General features: G+C 33.1%; 6 protein-coding genes across 8 annotated transcripts; 3 read left to right on the forward strand and 3 right to left on the reverse strand.

The window, feature by feature from the left end:
* Positions 1-782: 782 nt before the first annotated feature.
* LOC116352437 (glycoprotein endo-alpha-1,2-mannosidase) lies at positions 783-3,008 on the reverse strand. Of its 2 annotated transcripts, none has more exons than XM_031785035.1 (4): positions 2,888-3,008; positions 1,879-2,792; positions 1,443-1,796; positions 783-1,162 (listed from the first exon to the last, which is right to left on the reverse strand). In XM_031785035.1, exons 2-4 carry the CDS (start codon positions 2,763-2,765, stop codon positions 1,012-1,014), a joined length of 1,392 nt encoding a protein of 463 aa, XP_031640895.1. In that variant the 5' UTR covers positions 2,766-2,792; positions 2,888-3,008; the 3' UTR covers positions 783-1,011. The 2 variants fall into 2 exon arrangements, with proteins under 2 accessions (XP_031640895.1, XP_031640894.1); XM_031785034.1 differs by having other exon boundaries at positions 1,879-2,813.
* A 132-nt stretch (positions 3,009-3,140) lies between these two features.
* LOC116352182 (nucleoporin Nup37) lies at positions 3,141-4,873 on the reverse strand. Its single transcript, XM_031784574.1, has 5 exons — positions 4,568-4,873; positions 4,313-4,499; positions 3,909-4,243; positions 3,553-3,786; positions 3,141-3,486 (listed from the first exon to the last, which is right to left on the reverse strand). The coding sequence occupies exons 2-5, from the start codon at positions 4,457-4,459 to the stop codon at positions 3,225-3,227; spliced, it is 978 nt and encodes a 325-aa protein (XP_031640434.1). The 5' UTR covers positions 4,460-4,499; positions 4,568-4,873; the 3' UTR covers positions 3,141-3,224.
* Positions 4,874-5,108: 235 nt separating this feature from the next.
* Positions 5,109-12,467, forward strand: LOC116352181 (exportin-5). Its single transcript, XM_031784573.1, has 11 exons — positions 5,109-5,925; positions 6,650-6,879; positions 6,986-7,142; positions 7,238-8,185; positions 8,253-8,482; positions 8,739-8,820; positions 8,914-10,144; positions 10,218-10,581; positions 10,691-10,859; positions 10,952-11,152; positions 11,250-12,467. The coding sequence occupies exons 2-11, from the start codon at positions 6,761-6,763 to the stop codon at positions 11,412-11,414; spliced, it is 3,666 nt and encodes a 1,221-aa protein (XP_031640433.1). The 5' UTR covers positions 5,109-5,925; positions 6,650-6,760; the 3' UTR covers positions 11,415-12,467.
* A 774-nt stretch (positions 12,468-13,241) lies between these two features.
* Positions 13,242-17,591, forward strand: LOC116336639. Its single transcript, XM_031760613.1, has 6 exons — positions 13,242-14,551; positions 14,627-15,171; positions 15,709-16,033; positions 16,096-16,322; positions 16,601-17,085; positions 17,163-17,591. The coding sequence occupies exons 1-2, from the start codon at positions 13,256-13,258 to the stop codon at positions 15,161-15,163; spliced, it is 1,833 nt and encodes a 610-aa protein (XP_031616473.1). The 5' UTR covers positions 13,242-13,255; the 3' UTR covers positions 15,164-15,171; positions 15,709-16,033; positions 16,096-16,322; positions 16,601-17,085; positions 17,163-17,591.
* On the forward strand, positions 17,016-17,542 carry LOC116336836. Its single transcript, XM_031760987.1, has 2 exons — positions 17,016-17,085; positions 17,163-17,542. Exons 1-2 carry the CDS (start codon positions 17,016-17,018, stop codon positions 17,540-17,542), a joined length of 450 nt encoding a protein of 149 aa, XP_031616847.1.
* A 292-nt stretch (positions 17,592-17,883) lies between the features above and the next one.
* Positions 17,884-20,974, reverse strand: LOC116352246 (zinc finger CCCH domain-containing protein 11A-like). Of its 2 annotated transcripts, none has more exons than XM_031784676.1 (6): positions 20,848-20,974; positions 19,973-20,075; positions 19,760-19,887; positions 19,517-19,675; positions 19,218-19,360; positions 17,884-19,113 (listed from the first exon to the last, which is right to left on the reverse strand). In XM_031784676.1, the coding sequence occupies exons 1-5, from the start codon at positions 20,868-20,870 to the stop codon at positions 19,276-19,278; spliced, it is 498 nt and encodes a 165-aa protein (XP_031640536.1). In that variant the 5' UTR covers positions 20,871-20,974; the 3' UTR covers positions 17,884-19,113; positions 19,218-19,275. The 2 variants fall into 2 exon arrangements, with proteins under 2 accessions (XP_031640536.1, XP_031640537.1); XM_031784677.1 differs by lacking the exon at positions 20,848-20,974 and adding an exon at positions 20,369-20,535.
* Positions 20,975-21,474: the final 500 nt, after the last annotated feature.

The raw sequence follows: 21,474 nt of genomic DNA on the forward strand, positions 1-21,474 counted from the left end.
TAAACATTTTAAATTTAAAAAAAAATTAAAAACCTTTTGAATTGTGGTCTTTTCATTCAAATGGGCCAAATTTGGTCATGGGTTTTTATTGAGTTCAATTGCAGAAAGTTAAGATTGCCTCTTGAACTACATTTATTATTCGATCATATTTAAAAAAAAAAACGTGGTCTTGCTTGTTGTTCCATTTACAACGTGTTTCTTTTTACATGACGTCGGATATACTCATATATCATTTTTTTTTTCAAGGGACAAAACGTTTGAACGTTTGAACTTTATTAAATCGTAAATTTTTTTAATATCAGCACATCTCAAGTAAATTAAGACAAAAGAATATATATATATAGAAACAAGATTGTTTGCGTTTATCTCTCGGTCACGTTTCGGATTTACAATTTACAATAAATCACATATCGTTGAAGATCAGGAAATGAATATGTGGTCAGTTTTAAGAGATCGCGTTCAGGTAACAAGTGTTTATCGGACGTGCGTTGACTATTTTTCCATAAAATTAGGTAGAAAATGAACAAATTGGAAATGCGATTGTTTAACGAACAAAAATTGTAAATAACTAAGAATTCATGGCATTTCATGAACAATTATAAAAAATGTTCTTTTTAACACTTTTTTTGCGAATTAAAAATCCATAAAAAATAAAAACATACAAAATGTGAATAATTATATACAATATACATATTTAAATTCCGAAAGGATCAATAAAATCCGAAAATTGCGAGACACATCGTATATACTCGGATAGTGATTTTTATCCAATAAAACTTCAATTTTATGATGTAAACAATAAAATATATTATCTTCCATTTTTGCTGCAAGCAATTGCTTCGGTTAACTTCACAAGCCGCAATGAAGTGAATTATTGTACAAATGTGAATCACAAATGTATTTTGTTGAGCTATAGCATGGGATATATTTGAGTTTTAACAGATTAGAATTTCAAAATTTAAAAAAGTCCAATCGTTCCAACTAATGTTAGAAAGCAGGTCATGATTTGGCTCAAAAATTCTTTTCGCAGTTAGCAAACAGTATGGAACTATTGCAGATTTTAATATCGATCATACGTTTCATTGTATCCGTTTGCCATGATTTGATGTATTCATGGATCCAATATCGAGTTAAATCAATATATAAATATGGTGTCCCTGGACTGAAAAAAATAAAAACGAATTAAATTCAGAGTGTGAAATCGCACTTGTGAAGAACACGCCTGCTTAGCGAGCGCAGCGCCTCAGAAGAGCGTAGTGTACTTGTCAGGAGCCGCTCCTGAGTTCGTATTGGTATACATCACACACTAATACAAACAACGTTAGTCACACTAACACATTCATAGCTAGGAGCGGCTCCCAGCAAGCGCGCTCTTGACATATTCATGCTCTGCTTAAATTCCAGCGATAATTCAGTTAATAGTTTCATGATGTAATTAATACCTGTAGTCTTTGAATCCAATTCGAGGTATTGCTTCTTCGATCTGGGTGCCTGAAAGCCAATCATTGTAACTGGCAATGTTGATAAATTCTGCACCGATGGCAATTGCCGTACGCCAACCAACACCATAGTATTGACCATTTGTACGATGTCGTCGTCTGCTAACAGTCTTTGGTTGTTTTTCGTCATAGCCTGGTCCAACCGTCGGCAAAAAAATTAAATGAAATTTTTCGGCTGTTTTTTTCAATTCAGACCAATACTTCCATGTGGACGCATATGTGGCACCATTGCTCACCGAACGACTATAAAAACCATTGAAATTGGCCACCTTAATGAGAGATACGTCTTTTTTTGTGCTAAAAAATATCGATTTGAATTCAAATGATAGAAAATATTACATACAATGTTAATTCCGTTGGATTAATATATCATAAGTACCTAATATGGCCGATAAAAACTGCATCATGAAAACTATTTCGCAATGAAATTTCACCATCCGATGACAACAATTTCTTCCAATCGATTGATGTTTGACTTTCGACATTTTTTATGTAAAACATCGGTAAATAAGAATTTTTTGAACTGACAAATACTTTATATAGACTTCGGTGCTCCCAAAATTCATTGTAAAAATACTGAATATCATTGAAAATAGATGAAATTGTTCGATTGGGATAGGAATCAATTTCAATGGCGATCTGAATATCAAAATTTTGCGCTTGATCAAATAAATGCCTTAGCAATTCTTCTTGAACTGACGGCGACCAGGTTACAATCAAAACATTTGCTCCCGTCAGTTGGATATTTTTGAAATGATGTCTCAACGTTCGATTATCTGGTGCATATGTTCCGAGCAGTGGCCAAAATCCGGTTGTTTGTTGACTCCATTTTACCGGAATTGTATAGAAAATGTGGACATTGGAAGCTGAATGCCTTGGAAGATTTTTTGTTGCATTAACCAGAAGTATTGTATCATCATTTTGCAATCGATTCACTGTGAGACGTTTAATTTTGGCATGCGATGTATGCTCTCTATTCAATTTAATACGATCTCTTATAAATGTATTTTTCACAATATACTGATTAGAAATGTCTGCGCCGAGTTGATTACTTTTTTGATTTCCACGTGATGCTGGTTTCGGCCATGTGCTAAAAAATCCTTGGTTGAATTTTGTTACAGTTTCTCTTTCATCGTTTGGTAATGAATAGATTAAAAACACTACCACCGTTGAAAATGTGCCAATTATTACAAATAATCTCAATATTTTTATTCTTAAAATACATTTATCCAAGTTCATTCTCAAAACAATAAAAACTTTATTCATGGATTGGATGGATTCACTGGTATAAATCTAATGAAATAAATATATAAACTATTGATTTGCATTGCATTATTTTCAAATCAGGTTAAATTAAAAAATTTACAATCTTAAAACTTGAAACTTACTACATTTTAATTGGGCAATGGAAAGCCCCTGTGCTACAGCGTTGGGCATCTATTTATTTTATAATCGTCATTTTATTTTATTTTATTTTATTTTGTTGATTGCTCGAGTTTATCTTCTTTTTTTGACAAAATACAGCACAAAAGATAAGATTCTGCGCACAGTGCATGCGATTGAATGCTGTGAACGTGCTCACATTTTTTTAACTGGACATTGTTATTATATATGACAATGAAAAAGAAAACCATGTTTAAATTTTCGTTGAATTTGAATTCAATAAGAATCTTTATTAACAAAAAAATATATCATATTTTTCAATCATTTGTATTGTTTGTGTTTTTACTTAACATACACTTTCCAAATAGACAGTTTACTGTCATCAGCACAACAAATGTATGGCAGTCGAGAATGCCAACTCAATCCGCCATAAAGTTTTAGCGATGCAACAAGGATGGGTAATTCAGTTTTTTCTGATTTTATGTGAGCCACGACAAGAGTAACCGCGGGCCGACCTACTGATGCCACAACTTGCTGTGCATTCGGTGAATATTTAATGGTGAGACCACCGTCTTCGTGCAGTGTTTTTGTTTCCATGGCTCGACTGAAAAAAGAAAGTATATTGCGTTTATTTTACTTTCATTATTATTGAAAATATTCAACTACTCACTATGGACATCTCAAGTCGAAAACGCTTGCTTCACCAGCCGCAATTGATGTAACCAAAAATTGATTTCGTAAATTCCAATCAGCTCCCATCAATGGCGATTTATTTGTTTCGATTGAATTTACAGCATTTTGATTTTCAATATTGAATATTACTATAGTTCCACGCTTTTCAGCAACAAGCACTTTATCTGGATTTTCTGGATGAAAACAAACGGTGATTCCGGGTGATTTTAATCTAAATTATAAAATAAGAAACAATTGTCAATTGTTTTTTTTTTTTTCATTTTGAGTAGTTACTGTTAACTTAGGTCTATTTGAAAACAACACATCAGTGAATACAACAGTATTTTGACCCACCTAAAAATAATTTCACTTTTGAAGTCATCATTTTGACTACGAATCTGACATGAATGGTCATCGCTCACTGAAGCTAAATATTTTCCAGACAAATCCCATGCAACATCGTTAACATAGCTTGTGTGTCGATTGACTTCCTGGACAGTATCATTGTCGTCTAAATTAGAACGAAATATTCGAACAATAAAATCAGCGCCCGCCGTACAGAATTTTATTGTTGGTTTGGGCAACATTGATAATGAAGTTTCTGGTGAAAATGCAATCGCATGACTACGAGTGTCTTGGTCCAATTCACGCAATCGTTCCCAAGTGAATTCTTCATTGTTGTTATCTTCCTAATATTTTGAAATTAAAAAAATCCATTGTATATTTGTATTCACAATATATACATAAATAATACATACTGGAAAATGGAGTAAGCCGATCACAATTTTATTTACAAGAGCGGCAACAAACAGATTCGATGATGCTTCGTATGGTGAAATTTTAAAGCAATAAATCTGTTTATTTAATGGAATTACAAAATTTGGTGGAGTCAACGATGTATGCATTTTGAATGTATATACACTGTATTGAATTGAAAATCACACTCTACGAATGTAAAAAAAAATAATTAAAAATAGTGACAATCAAATACGAAGAAAATTTTAAATGCGAACTGATGTTAATTGTTTGCGGCAAATGTTGTGACAGTTGATTCGTAGGTTGATTTGATGTGTATTCAAACATTTCGAATCACCAAACGCACTCATTCAAAAGCACATAGAGTATAATATGGATTCATTCAATGCTATGAGCGTGTGCATTTTCTATTTATTTAAATAATAATTAATTAACAATACACCCAGAATGACAACATATCAAATCATTTGAATGTTCATAAAATAGTTGGATTTTCCACAATCACTTTCGTCTATTTCTAATGAACGAAAAAAGCAATATATTCAGTTCAGAGAGTGGCCGGTTGTTTTATACGTGCTCACATCTTTTGAATTTGATGGAATTTTATGTCGCAAAACCAACTTAACCACAAAACAACATTAGATGTGTGTGATTATTGTTGTTGCTATTTGGTTATTTTCCTTCCGTTCGTTTCCATTTTGACACAACGAAAGAAAGAGACGAAAGACGTATACACCTATGTTTGTAACGAATATATACATTTCATATATGAAATGACACACAAACACATACGAATAGAAGTGACAATAGCAGTACGAGAGCGAGCTGAGAGAGCACATGAAGAAAGAGAAAAACGAAGTAAGACAACCACAGCGACAACAACAGAAAAAAAAGGGAATAGGACAAGAATACAAAAACACCGACAAGAAGCAAAATTCACGAGAAAAAATGTATGCGCGTTCAAGTATGTGTGCGATTGAACAAAAATATGGCACATCAAAACGTTGCTATTAGATTCCAAAGCGATAATTTAAAAAAAAAATAATTCAACGTCAATCTAAACCTATTTTTCCACATCAAAATCAAGGAATAGACAATAGAAAATGTTTTGAGTGTAAACTAGTGAGAGAAGAAACAAAAAACAACATAAATAAACGCTCAGCGATAAAAAAATATTTTGTTTGAGTGATTGAAAAGATCTTTTAATTTCGTTTATAATTTCTTATAAAAATTCTCTATGAAGTTTCCGAACATTGATTTTGTGATATAAAAGTTAGATAGATTGTCATTAAACAAAAATATAAATTGTGTAGTGTGTTTTTTTTTGTATACGATTTCCAAAGCAATGTGCTTTTGCCAAGCCATTTATCTCAAGCAAGAAACAAGAGAGAAACACCGCAACAACGACATGCTTTAAAATGACATTGTGCAAAACACGATCCCATTTGCAAAACGCTTTAACATTGCAATAAAAAAAACACAACAAATTCGCTCTTGTGAAATCGAAAGTTATAACTTCGATCAACCAGAATTCATTAGAATTTATGAAAAGATCCATTTTGTTTATGAAACAGTCTATTTGAAGAAATAAAGTTCATCTATAAATCCAAAATAGGTAAAATGACAATTCAATTTAATATCACTGTATTTTACAGTAGTTAATTCATAGATTGTTGTTGTTAGCAATAAAAGTATAATGCAATTTGGTCATCATTTTTATTCTCTTATATGTTCTTATAATATTGCATCATTTATTCAATATTGTTTGTTTTAAAAGTGTTGCATGAATGTTTTTGAAACAGAATCTCAATAAATTAATTGAATAATATTCCGACGGGTGATGTTATGCGTATTTGTTTAATGTATTCGATTTGAGTGCTTCAAAGTCAAAGTTAACTATTTTATTGGCATAATAATTCTCCGAAATTTTGCCGACAATGTCACTTTTTTGCTATTTTTCATTTTAAATTCTTTCTTTTGTCGAAAATCAAAGTACACGGATTTAAAATCTGACTACACATGTTCATGATTCTTAGTGCACTTTCAGAGATGAATTTACTGTTATAAGATTTTTAAAAGTTAGTCTTAAGATTTGTACAAACAAACTGGCGAAAAAACATTTGCAAAATTTTCTAACCTCACTTACCATATTGCATTTTACATTATTCAGTTCATCATCCAGATGATGCAAAAAAAAACTTATTAGTTTATTGCCCGTGATTTTAGCTTATAATTGTTTTTAAATAGACTATAAGTTTAAGAAAAAAGATGAGAAAACATCACATTTAATCAATTTTTTAATCAATTTCTGTGTCTTTTTTTAAATTATTATCGAGTAGACACAAACAAATTCAACACGTAATTGGACTCAAATTTCATGAAGAAAAGAAGAAAGAAAGAGACAATAAGTGCGAATAATCAATAGATTAATCTAAGAGTGCGTGACCAAAATGGAAATGCAAAATGATGTGATACGATTGGCCGGCGAGCTTGCTGTCGCAGTTGAAGTGATCATGAGCCCAAATGTATCACAGCAAGCGCGAATGGATGCCTACGTTGCTTGTGAGAAGTAAGTTTTTGCGCCTTTTTCTATTTTAAATGTTCAATCAAATGTCAAAAATCGCGTACAAATTGCTAATTTGTAATCTTATAATATAATATAATATATTTAATAGATTCAAGGACATGTCACCATTTTGTGCACAAGCTGGTTTGTATTTGGCCAGTGGTCCGTTCAGCGCAACAGTTCGACATTTTGGTTTGCAATTGATGGAAAACACCGTAAAATTTAAATGGAATTGCATTTCGCAAGAGGAAAAGATTTTTATCAAGGTAAATAGCAGTTTACTTATTGGCTAAAGAAATTGAATAAAATGGGTAAAAAATAGTAGCCGTTATTATTATTAATTTGATTATTCTTTCTAAAGGAAAATTCCATGAAATTGTTAAGTTTGGGTGTTGGTCCGGCTGAAGACTCAACAATATCACACATGAAAGATGCATTATCACGCATCATTGTTGAGATGATCAAAAGGGAATGGCCACAACAATGGACAACATTATTAGCTGAGTTGTCTGATGCGTGTACGAAAGGTGAATCACAAACCGAATTAGTTTTGATGATATTCTTGCGTTTGGTTGAGGATGTCGCATTACTGCAAACTATCGAATCGAATCAACGACGAAAAGATATTTACCAAGCGCTTACCGTGAATATGACAGAAATTTTTAGTTTTTTCCGACGTTTAATCGAATTGCATGTGAATGCTTTTCGAAGTACAACTTCGGTGGGCGATCAAAAATCTCGTGCTCATAGTCGTGTTGTACAAGTTGTCTTACTAACACTTACTGGATTCGTTGAATGGGTTTCCATTGTACATGTAATGGCTCAAGAGGGCCGCCTTTTACATATTTTATGTATTTTATTGAATGACATTGCATTCCAAATACCCGCTGCTGAATGTTTGGCAATTATTGTAAATCGAAAGGGACAGGTGAAAGATCGGCGACCATTGGCACTACTTTTCACCAAAGATGCAATCGAATACATTTATCGTGCAGCTAGTACATCTACCGGTATACCTCCGGATCATTATTATGCATTTTTGAAGAAATTGGTTGCTGTTGTGTCCGGTCTCACATCACAACTGGTTACATTGTGGGGCAAAGAGGAGACGCCAGTTATTCAACCTGCACAGTTTTCAACATTTTTGGAAATCGTTTTCACACTCGCTAGACATCCCAGTCTCACCATCAGTCATGGTGCTACACTTATATGGAATATACTATTGAAACACGATCAAATTTCCAAAGATCCAATTTTTTTTGAATACATACCCAAAGTAATTGAAGTCATTGGACCAAAAGTATTGAAGGTAAGATAGCAGACAGGTTTTTTTGAATTATAATTCATTTCGTTACAATGTGCATCTCTCATCATAGGTACAATATCCAACAGCACGAACATTACAGATTTCAGATTCGCCACAGTCATTTGCATGTATCGACTATGACAGCGAAGAGGAGTTTGCAATGTTCTTCTATCGTTGTCGAACTGATATACTGGAAGTTTTCCGTCAGTCCACATTGATTTCACCATTGGTTACATTTGCCTATTGCGATCATTGGATTCGACTGCGATTACAAAAAGCGTCAAACGAACAGAATACTACGTAAGTTTTTATATTGTCAGTTGTGAAAATGAGTGAAAAAGGTCGTTAAATTAATCAATTTGGATAAGAGTAGAATGAAAACCGCCATTTGACCTTAATAACCTCATCTTCATTTGATTTGACCGCATATTTTTTTGTGTGTACCCTTCTAAATTTTTCATAAAATTTTGAAATTTTCCTCCTCCTGTATTTCCAACTTCAGAAACCATGATAAAAATCTAAAGATTTAATTCAACGCTCGAAAATTTAATTACAGGTGCAGTGTTCAAGATCCAGCCTATTTGGAGTGGGAAGCAATTTCCGTCGTTTTGGATAGCGTATTAAGTCGAATTTTAATGGTAAACGAATGGAAAATTATATGTTTGCGATTATTTTCCGATTATTTGTCGATTGTTTTAAATTAATTCTTTTTTTTGTGATTCTCCCCTTAGGTAAACGAACGTCCGTCTGTACAATCTGGTTTACTTATACTCGAGGAGTGTTTGCGAATTGAATCCCGTGATCCATTGATTCTATCCATAGTTTTAACGTGCATTTCATCATTATTTGTGTTTTTAAGTATGTCATCTTGCCAAATAACGGCTGGAAATTGCATTGCCATGAGTGGTGTATCATTGTTGCCACGTGTTTTAGAAAAAATCTTCGCTTGTGTCATATTCCAAGAACCAACGCAGCCCATTGCCACAAAGAATCTGCGTCGGCATTCTGGTTCATTACTTGTTAAGCTCAGTATAAAATATCCATTGCTTTTGCTGCCTGTATTTGATCAAATCAATTCAACAATTAAGAATTTAGTGGCACAACAGAGTTCATTGAGTAAACTGGAGCAAAATCTATTGCAAGAGGCATTATTAGTCATTTCAAATAATTTTGGTGATTATGAACGTCAACATTTGTATGTCAGTGAGATAATTATGCAGAGCAATTCACTGTGGTCATCAACAGCAGCCGCTTTTGGTTCTGCACGTGAATTTATGCGATTTATCGGTATCGATAAGTCACCGGTAGCCGATGCTCAATTGGATCCAAATTGGTTGAATCGAACAAATTTAATGCATGCCCTAAATACGGTGCTTGGCGTTGTTAAACGTTGTTCATGGCCAGATGATCCGGATCGTGCATCACGAGGTGGTTTCGTCATTGGATTCACCGAATCAGGAAATCCAATATATCGAAATCCAGCCACACCACATGTTGTCCCAATTCTTCCGAAAATTTTATGCTTGGCACGCATCTTCAATGATTTGTATAGCGCAGAAGTTTCAAGTCATTTGGCCGAAGGATTTAAGCATATCAATAATATGCTCGATCAAGAAAAGAAGAATTTAATGGGTTTTCCACCGGTTTTAGTCGATCCAATGGATCCAAGTCAAACGAAAGAGCAAACAACCGTTTCAAAGCTACAAACATATATGCAAACATTATTTGATAACTGTTATCATTTATTGGGTTCTGCGGGTCCATCATTAGGCCGTGATCTATACGAATTACCGGGAATTGGTACGGCATTAGTAAATAGTGTCTTTTCCAATTTGATGAATGTGCCCGATCACCGACTCCGAACAATAATTCGTGTATTTCTTAAGCCATTTATCTACTCTTGTCCACCAGCGCTTTATGACTCTGTCATTATGGATGTTTTGAAACACGTTCTACCATTGAGTAAGTAATATTTGCAATAATCATTATATCATCACATTTTTTCATTTTGGTTTTCTTTTGTCCCGTCGATTAGTGCTGAATCGCTTAACTGCACGATGGCAATACATCACAGCTCTGTACGAATCTGGTGAATTGGGCGAAGACATCAATGACACACAAGAAGTTGTTGAAGATATGCTGAATCGTACATTGACTAGGGAGTATTTGGATGTGCTGAAAGTTGCTTTGGTTGGTGCCTCAATCACATCGACAAGTATTGAACGTGACAGCTCCTCCGGTGCATTAGATATGGATCAAGATGATCATTCAATGGATATTCCAACACAAACTACTCGTGCAACACAATCCGCGCTCGCTTCAGAGGTGATTAGTGATTTGGGTGCAAAACTTTTAAGAGATAAAGGCACATGTGATTCAATTTGCTTAACGATTTTAAGGTAAGAAATTCAATTTTCAGTAGCAGTTCAAGGAAGACAGAAGAAGAAAAAAAAATTAAATCAATCTTCAGTTTAAAAGATATATAAAAAATAACCATTTATTTTATAGTGCTATGGCATGGAATGATACATCGTGTAGTTTTAAAGCTGTTCTATTGACCGGACCTATTGTAAGATTCTTATCGAGCGAGGATCTTTTAACACATTCACTAGCGTCACAAGTGTTGATGGCAGTTTTGCAAGGATTGCATATTCACGGACAGCACGAAGCAAATCAGGTAAAATCCTCTTTCTATGTAATGATCAGAGTGGAGTAAAATTATTGTTTTCATAATGATGGGATAATTCTGATTTTTTTCTTTTTAAATAGGCAACATTGATAACACTTGGTGTTCAGGTATACGAAATTATGCGTCCAAAATTTCCTCACATTGTTGAAATAATGCAGCAAATACCAAACACAAATGTGGCCGACATTCAAAAATTGGACGAAAAAATTCTGGTCGGTGCCCAAAGCAAAGGCAAAATTGATAAATACAAGAAAGATCTATTCAAAAAAGTCACAGCACAGGTAAACATATATGTTAATTAGAAAAAAGAAAATATTCTAATTCACCATGAGAATGTTGAGTAATATATTTTAATTTTATTTTTCAACATCTACGCAGTTAATCGGCAAAAATATAGGACAATTGTTTCGAAAGGAGGCTTTCATCGCTAATCTTCGACCAATGACAAACCAATTGATAAATTCAACACCGTACACTAGCCTTTTAGATAGCAATAATCAAGAAACCAATATCGTTTCCCAATTGTTTTCAACAAATAGTTAGTAAATTGTGAATTGATACAAATTCTATGGGCCGACCAATATCACCAAATAAGATGAAAACACAATTTGGCAACACATGAATCTATTTTAATTTTTTTGTTAAGTTTTTCATTTTGCGTTGTGTATTTTATCTGTTTATTTGTTGCAAATCATGTGAACTTTATTATTGTTCTTTCATTTGCTTAATTTATTTAACTTTGATCGTTATTATTCCGTTTGAATTCCATTTCGAACGGTCGCCTTTCGTCAGATCGATAGTCCAAAAAAAGGTTATCATAGAACATTCATACATAAATTATGGATTATGTATGGTTATAATTTTCTTAATTTAAATTTTCGAAAATCGCAAAAAGTCCATCAAAAGAATTATATTTGCTGTTGGTTGGCCTATATGGCTGTTGGTTGGCTTCTATAGAAGTATATTTTAAGACTTTATATGATTGTTTAAGCGCAGAAAAAAATCAAATCCATCGAATAATTTATGAAAAAAAAGATGATTAAAATGTAATTCGATATTTTGATATTCATCTTCCGTTACTACTATTCATTCAGATATCTTGTATATTGCGCATTACAAGTTTTTAGTACTTTTACACACAAAAAAAACAGTTTCAAAAAATATAAATTAAATATATTATTATTAAAATGCGCCGTGTAAAATATTCAAATAAACAGATTTTCAAATTGTAAAATAATCGACTAATGTCATTCACATTGCAAGTTAAAAAGAATATTTTGAAATAAGAAATGTGCAGATAATGATGATGATATCATATCATCTCTTGAGTTTGGATTAATTGAAAACTTTACAGACTATACCCAGAAAACAAATTTGTAATGTTTTTAGTACATTCTAACGTTGAAAAATGTAAAGTTTTGGCCCATTCTGGTGGTAATTTTCGTGTCAAATGGAACGGAGATTATATGCATAGTTCCCACGAATTCCAATGGAATGGATCCACTTGTTTCTTCCACTTCCAGTAATATTTCATTTGACAACATAATGTGAACACAACCCAATACATTAAGTTTTAAATTGAAAATCTAAATCTTACGCTCAAATAAAAAAATAAACAATTTATTCGGAAAGAGATTTGCATAATTTAATTTAAAACTCTGCAGAAGAACTCTTTTATACGTCATTTATTGCATTTAATTTTCTTTATTTGTGGAATTATTATTTTGAATTTTCGAAATGCAACTGACATCTTTCTGACATTTTTCGATTGGTATATGTGTCAAACCAAATGCAACGATATTCATTTATATGTATTAAAAATGTGCTCGCATCGTGTGACAGTATTGTTAGTATAAACAACTTCCATCACTTTGAAACTACAATCGCACCAACCGATTTTGTTTACAATAAAACTTTGTTTTGTTTTTAAGAGGATTTCTTGAGAATTAGATGTGAGTGTTTGTAGCGTGGTTTGGGCGATCAATTGATTTTATTGTCATTTCAATTTCAACGATTTTGTGTGTTCGGAACGCTGTTCGCTGAGGAATGGATATATTCACAGTTGGTTTTGTGTTCATTTTTGTTTTAATTTCGAAATAACAGAGTGTTGATAAAATTTACTGTGAATATTCCAACAACATTTCGATCGGGAAAATATTTGATGTCACATTGGAAATAAATTTCATCATTCGATTTAGAATACAGAGTCACTTTGTTGAGGTAAGACGTGATATTTATAATGCGTTCTTCATTACTGTTTCATTTGATTTGTGATAGAAGTGTTTTTATCTTATTGTGTTTGTGATCTATGCTATATTTGGTGCATTTTTTTCTAAATTTTTGTCTATTTTTTATTTTCGTTTATTTGTATCAGTTCTTCGAGAATGAAAAGAAAAAGAGATAACAACGATTCGCCGGTATACGATGACGAAAAAGAAGAAGAAAATAATTTCGTTGCAATAAAATGTGGATTGCAAACAATACTTCGACCCGAGCATGCAGCAGTTGTGACACAAATATTGTTTGAGCGCAGTCTTCAAATGACGGAAGTTGCCTCATTGGCCTCACTTTTGATTTTATTCAAGGTGAATGAAGCACTCGATAATGAAGATCGTCAGTTCTTTTTGCGACGGGATCGTCGACAGTTCTTCTTCGATTGCTTCAATGCGGTATTGGCCGAAAATGTTCACAATAATAATAGCCGAAATCCCATACCGCCAGAGTTTCGGTTCATGGTCGAAAACTTCAGTGATGAACAGTTCGAATGGCCAAGCAAGGAAAAGTTGAAGAATGGTTTTCGTTATTTTGTCAAACAGCACATCACAAATACAAAAACTGGTCTTACCACTTGGTGTGAAGATCGACTTGAGTCATTCTTTCGAATGCGATGCTGGTATCGCAATCACAACATCTATGGACCGAGATTTGATGGCATCGACATCAGAAATGCCAAAATGTTAGCATATCGATCCAACGACTTGACAAATGGTAATGTGGAAAGAATAGAAAAGGCCAACATTTTATTGGATGATCTGGTCGCAATTGGATGGCGACGCGAAAAATGCATGAAATTTTTTGTAAAAGATCATTGGTTTGAATCGTTGTGGTTGTTCGGACAAATTCAACGTCAAATAGCAGCTTATCACAGTGATGCCGCACAATGGAATACCATTCATGAAATATTCCGTAACAATCCGAACTTTCAACAGCCAACAAACAATCGCCCACGGAAAATAAACAGTTTTGCTCTTGTACCGTTATGCGATTATCATTTGAAGTGCGTGCGATTGGATATGAGAGATTTGTATAAAAAATTGGCAAGTAAGCTAAAAGTGGTGCCCAGATTCCTGAATACTGATACCAACCGGCTGAATAAATACCCCGAAAAATACTACAGAGATCATGATCGAGATGGACTATGGAATTTGTTGTTCGACGTCGATAAAATCAACCAATTGGGCAAACGATTCAAACAATTCCATCATCAAATCGTGACCAATAGTGTTTCCGTATCGGCACTGTACACAAAACCAGAGCGGGCTTGCAATGAAAACGTGCACACACATGCGGACAATCTTGTAGGCAAGAAATACGTTATTGGCATCGATCCGAATGAAAAAACGTGGTTGGCTATAACGCGTCGCAACATCCGGAAAACACCTGATGAACCGGCCGTTGAGGTGAGATATTTTGAAATCTAACTTGAATTTTTTTTGAATCGAAACTAATTGTTTATATGATTTTGAATTTATAAGGAAAACATCACAATACCAAACACGCGATTCTACTGGGAAACTCAACAGAAACGAAGAGAAAAAGAGGCGAAAAAATTAGCTGGATGGTTTGATATCGAGGAAAAGAATCATCTGAAGACATACCCATTCGGTCCACCATCACCGCGTAATTCAACATGGAAAGGGTACATTGAGTATCGCATCAAAATGCTACGGAAAGGAATGTCAGCATATGCTACGCGCAAATATTCACGACTGGATTTTGATCATTACATGAAGTCGAACCAAGTAAATGATAACATCGCCGTGACAGTGACCAACAACGAGCCGTCAATAATTATATTTGGTGCATCGGAGATGCCACCCAATCGGCCATTTGGTTTGAAGAGACGGAAAAGATGTCCAGGATCTCGGAAATTTTTGGTGAGCGTCAAAAAACTTGGCCATTCAGTGGTGAAAATGGAAGATGAATGGGGAACATCACAAACATGCGCAAATTGCCAAGAACGATTTCCAGCGAACACAAAACCCAAGGGGCAAATTACTACAAGAACTTAATTCATCTAGTACATAAAAAATTCAATTCAATTCAATATAATTCTATGTCAATACAATTTAGTTCCAACTAATTCATAATGTTCTAGTCCTGCACAAATTGTCAAGAGAACAGTCATATAGCAGCGCTACTACTGAAAACTCACATTTTTTTGTGTCTGTGTACATGATTGCTCGAATGAGTGAGCAAATGTATGGAATATGACAGTAGTTTCGAAAACAGCCATCGTATTCATCGTGAAACTATACAACACGATTCTAGTTTGTGACAAATCAGATTTGTGAATAATCCGTTTGGAGAAATACAAAAAATTTACATATTTAAATGTTATTGATTATCTTCCGAAATTGTAATTTTTCATCTTTAAATCAGTTAAAATTGATTTTTGTACTTTTGTGATAGCACACAGAACATGGCATACAAAAACAGCATACTAGATCAGTGCGAATTACTTGGAACTAAATTGAATTGACATAGAATTATATTGAATTGAATGGAATTATTTATGTATTAAATGAATTACGTTGTAATAGTAGTTTGCCCCTAGACAAAACCGCATCGATTCAAAGTGTGCTACGGTTGCAAAGCAAAACCGATTGCTGGACTACCGGACTCAGTCGCTAGTCTACCAGATGTAATTGTGGCAACGGTTAGCAAACGTGCTTTGCAAAAGGGACGGAAGGAAATTAAGCTTCGAATTCGCAATGGCAATTATCAGGATGTGGAGGAAATACTTCGGAATGAGCGTTTAATGTCAAAGGTTAAAGTTACCTACAAAAATTGGCCATTAAATGTTCAGGGTGATGTTGCTGCTCCACAGACAGTTGTTTGGCACCGCGATATTGTTGCTGCAAAATGTATTATGCTCAAAGGTATGAATCAATTGAAAATAGAGTCTATTCATTGTTTAATTTTTTTGCTTCTAATTACACAGGATTTTGTCGGATGTTTGGCGTACTAGTGCCTGATTCGTTGAGAAGACCACCAAACAATGTCAACTGACAAGCAGCAGCATTGAATCCATAAATTATCAAATAAAATAAATATTATAACGATTAGTTAGCTTAGCTAGGCTTGACATTTGTTTTACACAAATCTTGTGGCCTTGTTGTGCGTTCATAAGAACAGTACAACGGTAGTACGGAGGGAAGGAGCCCGTAGGTGAGTAAAGTTTTTAATTTAAAAAAAATGATATTTCATTATTTATTTATTTATTTATTTATTCACCGTCTGATCACAGACTGAATTTTCATATACGATTCAATTGATACTAATGATTGTCGTTTCTCTTTTCCATGTATTCACACCTGAATGTTACGCTATGGCAACCGTAAAAATAACTGAAACTACACACAAATTCGGGTCCAAATTTTACCGTGGATTTGTGCCTGGTAATGGGTGAATTTGTATTACAAATTGTTCATTGGGTCACTCTATAGAGTACAAGCAACGAAGTCATAAGTACGAGTATGATTTGGCCCTACTAGTTTAATAAAAACAAATACTCAAGAATGTGGCGTAATTCATTACAATCAATTTATGAACACCTGGCAACATCAAGACATGATTCTTATCACGAAATTTGTGTTTCTTAACAATTCATTCAATTTTATCAATAATCAACTTGTTGAAGGAAAAAAATTGGTTGAAAAAAAAAATAAACTGCCAAATTACTACAAAAAAAAATACAACAATCAATAATTGACTTGATTAGATAATATTCGATACCTTCTTTAAATAATGATTGCACGAAATGTGGTATTATAAATACTTTGCATCCAAAAAAAATTAATCATTGCCATTTCTTGAATCAACTAATTCCCCTCTGTTTTTGAGGGAAAAAAATACAGTAAAATGGCTTTTAGAGTGATTTGTATTCTTTTGGCCGTTACTTCTATCGCCTATGCTTCAGTATTTTCGCAATGTAAGTATCCAAACAATGTAAAATAAGTGAATTGTGCTTCTTTTTTTTAACTTGGTGTGATAAATTCGGTTTTTCAGGCGAACAAGACCCAGAAGCAGTTTCAGTTCATGTTGACAATTGCAATGACGAATACTGTGAAGTAAAACGTAGCACTCCAGCTAATATGGAACTTGCTTTCAGAACAGTCAAAGAGGCGACAAATTTGAGTTCGACTGTTAGAGCACAAGTTGCGGGAAAATGGTTTCCATGGCCCTTGGGTTCTGCATCCAAAGTATGCAATAATCTGAAAACAGGATCATGTCCAGTGCCAGCAAACACTGAAGCTACATACGGTTTTTCTATTAAAATCCCGATCATCGCACCAGTTGGAAGCAAACCCCTTATCGAAATTAAAATCACCGATCAAGACAAAACAGTTGTTGCATGTACTCGTTTTCCTGTTCTTGTTGTAGCTTAATGAAATATACTTAAATAAAATCAAAATTGCAATTGCATTTCAAAATAAATGGTTTTCATTTTCTGTAGAAAAGACCAGTGCACATTATTTTAGAAGCAGTGTTGAGTCGTTGCTGGTTCACTGAATCAAGACATGCTCAATTGCTCACACAACTCTATTTGAAATAAAATACATTCCATAAAAATTACTTTCAATTTTATTTTCCACAAAAATAGCATCACCTTTGTTATTTATAATAACTGAGTTAAAGCCATTGAATTTGTTCAGCCCACCTGAGTTAGGTGAAATTAATCTGAAAAAAAGGGTGTGTTTTGATGTTTTGAAATGAAAATTCAAGTTAATTGTTCTATAATTTAATTTTTTAATAATTTTATATGATAGAAATATCAGTTAATATTGCGATAATATCTATTTTGTTTGAATATGTCAACCACATTCAAATGATATAACAAAAACAAATTTGTTCGATTCTTAAGTTCGAATGCTTTAGAATTTATCTTTTGTTGTTGGGATTTCTAAGATGCTCAACACATTAATAAATAGAGCGATATGCAAATCGTAATTTACATTAGAGAAAAAAAAATTATATCAAAAGCGTTAAAACGCGAGGGCGATTAGCGTTCTTAAAAATGTAAATGTGCTTATGTGTTATATACGTTTTCATTGTTATCTATTTCTTTTTCTATTCTATTTTATCCCCTTAGTTTGCTTAGAAGCTTTATGACACAAAATCATGTGCGATTCAAAAGAGATTCTCAATGGATAAGGGGGCTTGTTTGCTAGATTTTTCAATGGAAAATTTATGATGCGTATGTCAAAAATTACACCAACATTAAAGAGTAAACGCATCACAACCGATGAAAATAATCAGGCGGAGTGATTTTGCCAAAATATTGTTGTTTCAATGTTTCTCATTCTCTCTCTGTGTATGTTATGCCCATTTTGTACGTGAATTTGTTTATAAGTGTATAACACTTTTTTGTTTTATTATAAATATTTCTCTAATATATTATTTTCCTTTTTATTTCTTTTTTCAACCGTTAAGCTAAATAGCATTCGAATTTAACTCAATTAATTCAATTAATTATTATTTTCATCATTTTCGAAATGACTGGTTTAGGAGCGTTTTCTCTCTCTCTCTCTTTCTCTCTCTTAAAATTGTCGATTAAATTGCTTAGGTATTTGTTTATAATTTATGATTATAGAGAAAACAAAAATTAAGAAAATAGTGAAGAATACTATTTTTATGAAGTTTGTTAGGCCTATTACAAGGGATTCTCTTTTTCTTTGTTGTATTTTGTTCTATTCAGAAAGCGTGTCAGTCGCTTGAATTTTATAGTTTATAAATTACGGCTTCATTTGATCGCTTTTTGATCATGCAGAAAAGTTTTAATTTAAAAATGCGTTCCGATTGTTAAATAAATAAAATGATGGATTTTGCGTATGAAGATTTTGGTGATGTTGCTGTTGTGATTGGACCAAATGGTTTATATTTGATGTATTTAATGTAGATAATGTTCGATTGGCAACAGCAACGGCTGAGCGTCGATGATTCTGTTGTTGGAGTTGATCTAGATACCAGATAAAAATATAATAATATATAAAAATTTAAATATGTTATGAAAAAAAAGCCGTTTGGCAACGGCCTTTTTTCATGTATCATTATATCAAATACCCGATGTTTGCTGTTGGCTTGCTGTTGACAACGGATGATAACAGAGCAAAAGTAAATCTCATTTGTCGATTAGTGTTTGATCCAGGCTGTTATTATTGGTTTGAGCCTGTTGTATGTGATGTTGCATGCGTTGATGCTGTTGCCTGTTTAATATTTTTGTTATCAAAAATTGAAGCTCTATAATGAATTTATACACTATTATCGTATACCTTATATATTGTCAATTGGACTTAAACTTTTCGATTGGATTAAATTTTCAGTATTATCTATTTGAAAGAATATTGTTTCAGTTTACTTACATTTGAATCAGTGCTGTTGCAACAACGTTCGGATTGACTGTTGTCATTAGGCCAGATGTGTTTGTATTTGGTGGCTGCTGAGCTGCATTCACATGTTTAAAAACACAATGAGGTTTTCGACATCCCCCTTTATTTTCCCAATAACATTGAATTTGATTTCTGTCAAATGCATCGGAAATCCAATTTATTTCCATTCAATTGTAAACTTTTTAAAAAAAAATAATTCGAAGATTAGTATCTTACCGTGCTTTTTCTATAACCATATGACGATCGGGACAATTTGGTTGAAAACATTGGTTTTCCGTCCATTTACTGCAAACACGTTCATGACCAAGAGCTAATGGCTCATGCCGATATCCGCAGCTCGATCCCTGTCCAAATCAAAAACCAATTGAAATCAAATAAAAATGTGCTGAATAGACAAGGTATTGCAAAAAAAGGAGAAACAATCATTACCTTTCGGCACACGGAATAGTAGTAAAAGTAACAATCTTGTAGATTTTTTGGCGATGACATAATGTCTGGTTGAACTTTTTTTTTATAAAAATTATCCAATTGCCTGCCATAAATAAAAAGAAACAACGGATATTTCTTTATTGAAATTTTTTGATCTTTGAATTGCCTTCATTTTGTTGTATCTAATATCACTGTAGTCAAATCACACAAATCATTAATATCATTCGCATCAAATAAACTGTTATCAAATGTGTGCAATAAATATAGGTGTTCACATTTTAATTCGTCGTCAAAACACACACATACATCAAATTCACACATTTATTCAAAAGTATGGTAATAAAAGTAAAAAAAAATTGTTGAAATAATCTGAAAGATAATATCGAAAACAATTACGGATTTTTGTCTAGATTTTATATTTCTGCGTGAAACTATTCAATTCGCCCAAACCCGAAATAAACCAAATAAATTAACCTTATTACTACTATACGGACATATGACTTTTTCTAATACAAACATTCACGTATCACAAGCACTTTGCTTGCGAAACGCACAGTATGTAACTATTGAAAGTTGGTACTGGTTCGAATGTATATGTGAATATATGAGATTATGCGCATTTCTCTATGTCTCTACTGTCGACACACATTTTATAACATGCACCAGCCTCTCATCACTTCATATGCACTGGTAAAAAACCAAAGAAAAAAAATTATATTTATGATTATTGCTATTATCTGAATATTTGAAAATATCGGCTGAAAAAATGTAGTTTTGAACAATGTATTAGTTCCTTGAGTGAAATAAATCTTTAAAACGATTGATATCCGCTCAAATTTTTCGTATTAAACAAATGATTTATTTTCCTTAATTACCATTGACCCATAATGAGTGGCATTTTCGATCAATTTTCTTTGATTGAACTCGAAAAACGGAAATTTTTTGAAAAAGATTTTTTGTAATTGAATGATTATGAAAATGAACTGAATTCAATGTTTAATATTTTGTTCGAAATCTCGGTGAGGATATTACAGTTATATGAGATTATTAGAAACTCAAACGGCGTCAAATTCAATTTGCTAACACAAGCATTGAAGTGCGTCATTATTCATTTTTCACCGAATTTCATATTTGAAATTATACCGTGCCTCAAAAATGTGGTTTAAAATGTGCTCGAATTTATCAGTAGTTGAAAATAGCTGTGAAGTTGAAGAGTTATCCATATAAATGCACTAGAGTGCTAGTGAGTCACAAACACATATATATATATATATAGATACATGCGCGGCTACATGTACAAGTGAAATAGGTCGTACATTTTTGGCAAAATTCACTGCGGGAATTTAACGTGCGATGATGTGTGTGTGTGGTTTTTCTACTGTCATTCAGTATTGTGCGGCATAAACCATTAAGAGAACGCAAAATAACATAATTTCGTAATTTTTTTTTTCAAAAAGAACACAATTTGCTAATGATTTCTTGTTTGAGCTAATCTTTTTATC

Source organism: Contarinia nasturtii, unplaced genomic scaffold (assembly GCF_009176525.2).
Source record: "Contarinia nasturtii isolate CC-2019 unplaced genomic scaffold, AAFC_CNas_1.1 Cnas_scaffold_187, whole genome shotgun sequence".
Taxonomy (NCBI): Eukaryota; Metazoa; Arthropoda; class Insecta; order Diptera; family Cecidomyiidae; genus Contarinia; species Contarinia nasturtii.

Coding starts and splice junctions, on each gene's coding strand:
- LOC116336836 (XM_031760987.1), top strand. CDS start 17,016: ATGGCTTTTAGAGTGATTTGTATTCTTTTGGCCGTTACTTCTATCGCC. Junction 17,086..17,162: donor TGCTTCAGTATTTTCGCAAT/GTAAGTATCCAA, acceptor TCGGTTTTTCAG/GCGAACAAGACCCAGAAGCA.
- LOC116336639 (XM_031760613.1), top strand. CDS start 13,256: ATGAAAAGAAAAAGAGATAACAACGATTCGCCGGTATACGATGACGAA. Junction 14,552..14,626: donor CTGATGAACCGGCCGTTGAG/GTGAGATATTTT, acceptor TGAATTTATAAG/GAAAACATCACAATACCAAA.
- LOC116352437 (XM_031785035.1), bottom strand. CDS start 2,765: ATGAATAAAGTTTTTATTGTTTTGAGAATGAACTTGGATAAATGTATT. Junction 1,797..1,878: donor GTTTTTATCGGCCATATTAG/GTACTTATGATA, acceptor GATATTTTTTAG/CACAAAAAAAGACGTATCTC. Junction 1,163..1,442: donor ATTGGATTCAAAGACTACAG/GTATTAATTACA, acceptor TATTTTTTTCAG/TCCAGGGACACCATATTTAT.
- LOC116352182 (XM_031784574.1), bottom strand. CDS start 4,459: ATGCATACATCGTTGACTCCACCAAATTTTGTAATTCCATTAAATAAA. Junction 3,787..3,908: donor AAAAGTGAAATTATTTTTAG/GTGGGTCAAAAT, acceptor TTTATAATTTAG/ATTAAAATCACCCGGAATCA. Junction 3,487..3,552: donor TTCGACTTGAGATGTCCATA/GTGAGTAGTTGA, acceptor TTCTTTTTTCAG/TCGAGCCATGGAAACAAAAA.
- LOC116352246 (XM_031784676.1), bottom strand. CDS start 20,870: ATGCCACTCATTATGGGTCAATG. Junction 19,888..19,972: donor ACTATTCCGTGTGCCGAAAG/GTAATGATTGTT, acceptor TGATTTGGACAG/GGATCGAGCTGCGGATATCG. Junction 19,361..19,516: donor GCAACAGCACTGATTCAAAT/GTAAGTAAACTG, acceptor AATATTAAACAG/GCAACAGCATCAACGCATGC.
- LOC116352181 (XM_031784573.1), top strand. CDS start 6,761: ATGGAAATGCAAAATGATGTGATACGATTGGCCGGCGAGCTTGCTGTC. Junction 8,483..8,738: donor TCAAACGAACAGAATACTAC/GTAAGTTTTTAT, acceptor ATTTAATTACAG/GTGCAGTGTTCAAGATCCAG. Junction 10,145..10,217: donor GAAACACGTTCTACCATTGA/GTAAGTAATATT, acceptor CCCGTCGATTAG/TGCTGAATCGCTTAACTGCA.